This window comes from Coffea arabica, chromosome 9e (assembly GCF_036785885.1).
Source record: "Coffea arabica cultivar ET-39 chromosome 9e, Coffea Arabica ET-39 HiFi, whole genome shotgun sequence".
Lineage (NCBI taxonomy): Eukaryota > Viridiplantae > Streptophyta > Magnoliopsida > Gentianales > Rubiaceae > Coffea > Coffea arabica.
In genome coordinates this window covers 29179161-29186848 of record NC_092327.1, presented here as the reverse complement: position 1 = coordinate 29186848, position 7688 = coordinate 29179161, and the positions used below count along the sequence as shown (strand labels likewise).

Genomic DNA, 7688 nt, shown 5'->3' with positions numbered 1-7688 from the left:
TCGATGCCTTGCTTCTCGTAGAAAATTGTATTTTGTGCTTCCAAAAATGCTGCTATCTCGTCGTTGGTCTAGGTACAAAAATATATGTTTTGGGTGGCGGCACCGTTTAGGTCCTCAATTGGCAAAAGAATTTTAGTTAAAGGACTTAATTCATGCAATAAAACGTTAAGGGACCAAATCGGCTTTAGTGAAATAGTTTAAGGACTAAATTGGCGATTTTCCCGTTCATTTTTTTCGAATTTTATTCTTAGAAATACCTATGCTTGAAGTAAGATATTGTCTAATTAGGCCACGAATTACAAATGTCTATTCTATTGCTATTTCTCTCGGCAATCCACATCAGTGTAATGAAAGTGAAGGGCCCCTAACAATAACGGAACACCCTGAATACTTAACTCGTTTGAGAAGTAGAGTCTCGGGAAATCTTCCTTCTTTGCCTTCAATTACATCTAAAATTACTTGTAAACTTTATTATGACCATCCTTCATTGGTTAGCAACGAATTCCATTTTCTAGAAGTGTATCCTCCGATTCTTGAACTAATTTCTCTTGACATATTACTAATTCTCTTGGAATATATCTACTTGTTGGTAATAGATCGGTAAGAGTATTGTTTCGATCGATAATTCTTCTATAAAGTTCATTAATATCCAAGCTCATTAGTTTACCTCCATCTATCTGAATCATAGGTCTCAAATCAAGAGGAAGAACTGGTAATTAAAAAAAAAAACCCCATTTATTCTGGTTCTATATTTGTTTGAATAAATTGCCTAGCCAATTCCAGAATTTTTTATTTTCTATTTAAATATGTTATATATAATGCTGTTTTGTTCCTTTCCTTATAATTATAGTGATTATCAAGTTATATCTTATCATAATACTTAACAAATAAAGTACATATATTTGAAGATATTAAGGTCTACCATTATTCCATGATGGGAGGGATTACAGACTATATAAATATCCTAAGGGCTTTTGATATCTCTTACCACTCTGATACACGTTTTACCTATCATTAAAAAGATAACATAATGGGAGAGTTAGGTGAGATAAGACTAGATGGTTTCAAGTTTATAGATTACAACCTTGGTGATTGGAGTTCTGGTGATTAAAAGCTACGCAGTTCTTCAGAAGGATATTTTCGATGTCTCAAGGTATGTGAATTTGATATGTACTCTTAAATTTGATTTGCAAATCATACCAATGATCCTACTCTTTAAGTCTAAACAAATTGACGATAAACTTCAATGTCTATCTAACGGGAGACAGACTGGGTGCAATCAAAATAAAAGGCTTGGGTTTCTTTCCATCTTGAAAGCCTTTAGTCTCTGCTTGAGAATATAGTGGGAGCTTATTGTGTCATTGTGATACATCCACTATTTGACAAGATGTCGAGACTTCTAGCATAATAAAGTGCACCCTGAGGTTGTTGGAGCATTTAAGTCTTGACATTTAAGAGACTGATCTATCGTTACGTCACTCAATTTTGTAATATGTTTTGTAATAACACAACAATTTTATAATACTGATGCAAAAGACTACCATTTTTTTTGGAGAGAGGTTAAAATGACTGTCACTAATCACTCACGGTAACCGTTCTTGAATAGTACTTATAATATTGTTTAAACAAATTATAATTCGCTATTTGTTTACACAACTTTATAATCGATGCACGCTATTTAGTTACTTTTCACCTGGATCCTATGTGTATTAATTACGCAAGTTGTATAAACCATTTACAATGCATAGCAACTTTTCAGAAAGTATTAACCCTTCATGCCACTTTCACATTTTTTATTTGAAAAATTATACAGCTCCAGATCCCCAGTATTTAGCACATAACCCCACACATTTGTTCTTTCTTTTTCTCTTTGCTGTTAAAAGCTTGACCTTTAACATATAGGCTATAGCTGGGAACAGTTGTTAGATTGTCTCTGACAATCGTCCGTGCCCGTATTCTCTGAAAGTGTACTGAATTTGTTATGATGTAAACTGCTTTGATGGGAGTGTTGGATGGGAAGCTGGATTGACATGGCCAGCCCAACTACGTCAAGTAGTTGGCCGCGTGCTAATAAATGCGACAACTATGATTTTGGTGGCCATGCCTTCTGGTCGGTCCATCTAGGTTATACTGCCTAACCTTGCAGAAGGGAAATTGTGAAACGTTTTCTTTATGGGGAAGGAACTTTCTGAGAAAATCAATACAAGCAAAATCAAGATAACAGCATAATTATATCAATTTGCTTTGTCTGATAGTGTATTTGGATAGAGTATTATTAGAAATATTATTTAAAATAATTATTATAATATTTTATATAATATGATATATATAAGATAAAAAATAATTAAAAATATAAAAAAATAAATTAGAAAATATGTTTATTCTTTAAAGTCCCAAGTTTGGTTTCCAATGCTGATTTCGTCTGTTAGAGGCCTCGGGGGCACACCGGACGTTGTACAGAACATACCTTGGTAGCTTAATTTGGAATAGGGTTACTGTAATTGTACTGTACGTTGTTCAGTTTGGATATAATAACTGTACTTAATGTATGCGAAGTATTGTATTCATGTACATCGCCATTTATATAAATACAACAATACAATAGGAATATACACCGAATAATGCGATAAGAACAACTATATGGAATCACAACCACAGCAGCACCCAGTGTGCTTAATTCATCATTTCTTGAGATCTTGTGCATTGCCAACATCAGATTATAATCGTCACTTGTTACTATGTGTGACTTGTCACTTTAAGTGGTTTAAATCAATACGGATGTGTAGTGCATATGTTTGATTCGACGGTGATTCAGTCTCCGTTGATTTTCTAATAAATCCAATTGGACCCTTCCCTTAAAATAAGTTAAAGTAGGAGTAGGAGTAGGTGTAGGATAGATAAGTGAGGCTTGACAAAAAAATTATAATAGCTGCCGCAAACCTCAGCTAGGATTCAAATAAAAAGCCGCTAATGAAACTTGACACTATTGGAACCGTGCACCATTCAAATTTAATCACAAATGGGACAACATGTGAGACAATTCATGAGGCCAAAGTCGGCATTGATAGAATTATTGGCCAAAGTCCTCAGGTGCTTGAATTAATTACTAGTTTTTTTATTTATTGATGAATGATTTAAACAGATTGTAATAAGGGATAATTTCGCAAACCTCCCCTAAGATTTTTAATAATTGCATAGAGCTCCCTTCATATTTTAAAAATTACACATACCTCCCTTATTTTACTATTTGTATAACAATATTGGTCCAACAAGCTGAATTTTCTCTCAAAAATCCTAAATTGCCCTTTTCTACAAAAGTAAGAAAGAAAAATATAATATATTCAATCATTTTTTCCACACTTTGCACAAACCGACAATCCTAATCCGTAGCAACCATCCAACCATAAGCTCCATATTTTAGTACATATCCAAAAGGAACGTGAGGGAAATCAGAAAAAGGTGCCGTATGGCCTTGTTGGTACTGCTTACCGTGGCCAGTTGAAGGTACGACCTGACAAATTTCACATCACGTGGTCCATCAAAACAAAGATAAAAGGTTATGTTTGGATTGTATTTTTTAAAAATTTTTATAAAAAAATTATTATAGCGATTTAATATATGTGAAATAAAAAAATAATTAAAAATATGTTCATAAAAAACGTAATAATTTTTTTTAAAAAAATTACAATCTAAATTTGAAGACTCAAGAGAAATTCAAATTGAGTGGCTGATGGTATAGATCATAGAAGCCACGTGGAAGAGTCAGCTATACACTAGGTAATATATGCTTTTTATTGACTTTTGGAATTTAATTTCAAATCTTCCATTCTCTCCTCTCAGCTTCATAAATTTCATTCCTTCACTGCAAGAAAAAATTTTAAAAATTTAAAAAAAATTAAAAAAGGATTATTTGATTTATTATAAGTAGTGGTCCAAAAGTGAATAATGGGAGATATTCTTAATAATAATAATAATAATAATAATAATGTGTGCTGAAACTACCCCTTATTTTTCCATAGGGAAGTAGGTTTTTTAATGGTGGTAAAAAGTGGATAGAAATTAAGGTAAGTGCCCTGTATCATGTTCAAGATTGCCATATCAATTAACCTGTTGAATGGATAAGAATCGGGTAATATGTTTCGGTTTAATTCTAAATTTTATGGGGTTATCATGTCAACTTACATTTGATACAAACGGATGTACTTAAGTTCGTGCTATTCATAGATTGACCCAATAAAGAAGATATAGGAGCCGTTTGGTTTGAATTCCAGAATCACTGTTACTGTTAGTATCATAAGGTGGTTAACAATAATTGATTTGGATGAAAATCCATAGTGTGTTTGTTAATATGGAATGGGTTTTTCGATTTATTATTATTTTTTCATTATTCCGTTTTTTCTTTTCTTTTTTCCCATTTGTTGAAACCAGCAGAAAAGGTGACATTTTGTTTTCTTATTTTACATTTAAGGAGAATAAGATGGATAATTAAGATGACATTTGGTTTGATATTTTTACATTTAAGGAGAATAAGATTGGTAATTAAGATTATTCCTAGTAAGACGTGGTTAATTAGAAAATCCATAGAAGAGGTCTATCATTTCCTTTGATTTATTCCCATTGGCCCTAAACAAACATTATGTATGAATATAATTAAATTTAAAACCCATGATAGGGGTTGAAACCCACCCCTACAATTAAATTCTTATAGCCCTAATAAATGTTACTTCTATGTCGTGCAAGAAATCTTTTCCCCAAACCAAAGGGAAAGTTGCCAAACCCCACCTTGCCCACTTTCCGCCTTTCCATTCTCTGCCTGTTCTTGTCAATTAAACGTGCAAATTAGTTTACGTGAAGCATCATTCTTCTTTTGTATTTATGTAGGATGATCCTTAACGGTCTGAAGATGTATTCCATTAAGGGTTTTTCGGGCACCGTAAGCGCACCTTAATTAATCCACCTGTCATATATGGATACATATACTAATAATTATTACCCTCCGTTCATTTATACATTTTTACTAATGAAAATGATCTTCCCCCAAATTTAATTCTCGAACTACATCTTAATAATAGGTGCCTATCACCACTCATTAAATAGACCCTTCCATTGTATAGGAAACCACGTGTTCTAATACTTTTATTATTCTGAACCAATACCTAAAACTGCTCAAATTTATCCTTTTAGTATACAAAAGGTTCATGAAGGATCAGGTTGGAAAGGTTGAAATGCAAGCCAAGAAGGGAAGACACCGTTTGGTCCTCTTTCCAGTGCCCCTGCAAGGCCACATAAACCCTATGATTCATCTAGCAAGTATTCTTCACTTGAAAGGCTTTAGCATTTCTATAATTCATACCCAATTCAACTCTCCAGACCATTCCAAGTATCCTAATTTTACCTTCCACTCGATCCCAGATGGCTTGTTGGAACATCAATTTTCTACATCAGATCTTGCAGCTCTTGTCACACGGCTCAACCTTAACTGCATCAGGCCGTTTCGCGAATGCTTGGCTAGCTTATTATCGGATAACGAGGAGCATGTCGCATCCCTGATCACTGACAGCATTTGGCATTTCACTCAGGATGTAGCTGACAGCTTCAAGCTTCCCAGGATTGTGTTCAGGACTACAAGTGTTTGTTCTTTTTTAGCTTTTCATGCCCTTCCTCATTTTCGAGAAAAGGGATATCTCCCAAAACAGGTTTGTTAAGTCTCTGTTGTTGCAGCCCCTCCATCATTGCATACAAATATAAGTACATCAGCATTTTTTGTGGGGAGGGGCTGAATCCACACCCTCTCATTTGAATTTCACACCTTGAAGCATTGATGATTTGTACCATTAATATTGATGGCATGCACTAAAATACGTACAAGGTGTAAAATTCAAAATGCGGGGGTGTCAGGTTTAGCATAATTCTTTGTTGTTTAACGTCATATTTGAGAATCATCCACAAGCATATAAATATTTCTACATTTGTTCGGTACTCGGAATTTGCATTAGAGAAGCACATGAACAATATTTGGCATTTTTACGTGCAATATCAGATTCTCAACTGGAAGCACGAGTGGGAGAATTCCCACCCCTAAAAGTGAAAGACATTCCAGTGATAAAGACGCGATTCCCGGAATCTTTAGACAGGATAATGAGTCTTATGATGGAAGGGACTAAAGCGGCTTCCGGGCTGATCTTCAACACCTTTAAAGAGCTTGAGGATAACGAACTGATGAAAATTGGCCAAGAATTTTGCATCCCAATTTTTGCAGTAGGCCCACTACACAAATACTTCCCTGCCTCCTCAAGCAGTTTACTAAGACAAGATCAAAGTGCAATCATTTGGTTGGATAAACAAGCTCCCAAGTCTGTAATCTATGTCAGCTTTGGAAGCATTGCAGAAGTGGATGAAACTCAATTGTCTGAAGTTGCCTGGGGCCTAGCCAATAGTAGGCAGCCTTTCCTCTGGGTGATCAGGCCTGGATTAGTACAAAATTCTGAAGAGCTTGCAAGATTGCCGAATGGTTTCTTGGAGGCTGTGGAGGGAAGGGGATATATAGTCGAATGGGCTCCTCAACAAGAAGTACTAGCTCATCCTGCCATTGGAGGGTTCTGGACACATTCAGGATGGAATTCTACGCTGGAAAGTATATGTGAAGGAGTTCCAATGATTTGTTCACCTTTTTTCGGTGATCAAATGGTAAATTCTCGATTCGTTAACGATGTATGGAAACTTGGATTGCAGTTGGAGAAAGGACTTGATAGAGAGGAGATCGAGATGTTGATTAGAAGATTAATGACAGAAAAAGAAGGGGAAGAAATAAGGGATAGAGTAATGTCTCTCAAGGATATAATTAATTCTTGCTTAGAGCAAGGTGGTTCTTCAAATCAATCACTAGAGTGCTTCATTGATTACATCTTGTCATTCTGATCTTGTTAATTTCCCTGTCTAAAGGCTCCGTCTATAACTATTTTTTTTCCAAAATATGTGTAATTTAAGCTTCAATCTGAATTATCCGGATATATTCTTGTTTTTATGGTACAATTTCCATTCTAAAATGGGTTTTTGGTATTGACACGACACGACACGACACTTTGATTTAGTAATTAAGATTAGGATTTTAAAAATTAGAGATGCTCGATTCAATTTCCCCTCTTCTTCTCTTACTCTTCCTTGCTAAAACAAATTTAAAAACAAAGTGAGGGGAGAAAATTATCCACCTGATACAATTCGCATGGATAGATTTGTTAAGAAATCCCCATTCAGATCAAGATTGTAATAAATTCAGTAAAGGCGCAATATTTCTCAAATATACCTGTGCTGGTCGAAAGGATGCTAAAAAATTTTAGGTAGACCTACAAGACGAGCATACTTGTACCTTTTTCTAAAAGGTACAAATAATAATAATGTTAGTGGTACAATTAGTTAAACTATGTCTAAGTACTTCACAAAGGATATCACTTTCATATTGAATACCTGGGTTGGTTTCTCCCTACCACTTGTCCAAATATTAAGAACAAGATTCTGGTGATAAGTTCAAGTGGATTTTATTGGCTTTGTTTGGATAGGGTATTATTCTAAATAATTATTTGGAATAATTACTGTAACACTTTTTGTGATGTGATGTATGTGAGATAAAAAAAGTGATTGAAAATATAAAAAAGTGAATTGAAAAATGTGTTTATAATGGAAGCGAAAAA

General features: G+C 34.4%; 1 protein-coding gene across 1 annotated transcript; it reads left to right on the top strand.

Moving 5' to 3' along the window:
• The first annotated feature begins 4979 nt into the window (after positions 1 to 4979).
• LOC113709537 (UDP-glycosyltransferase 76B1-like) lies at positions 4980 to 6972 on the top strand. Its single transcript, XM_072065350.1, has 2 exons — positions 4980 to 5700; positions 6041 to 6972. Exons 1-2 carry the CDS (start codon positions 5199 to 5201, stop codon positions 6916 to 6918), a joined length of 1380 nt encoding a protein of 459 aa, XP_071921451.1. The 5' UTR covers positions 4980 to 5198; the 3' UTR covers positions 6919 to 6972.
• Positions 6973 to 7688: the final 716 nt, after the last annotated feature.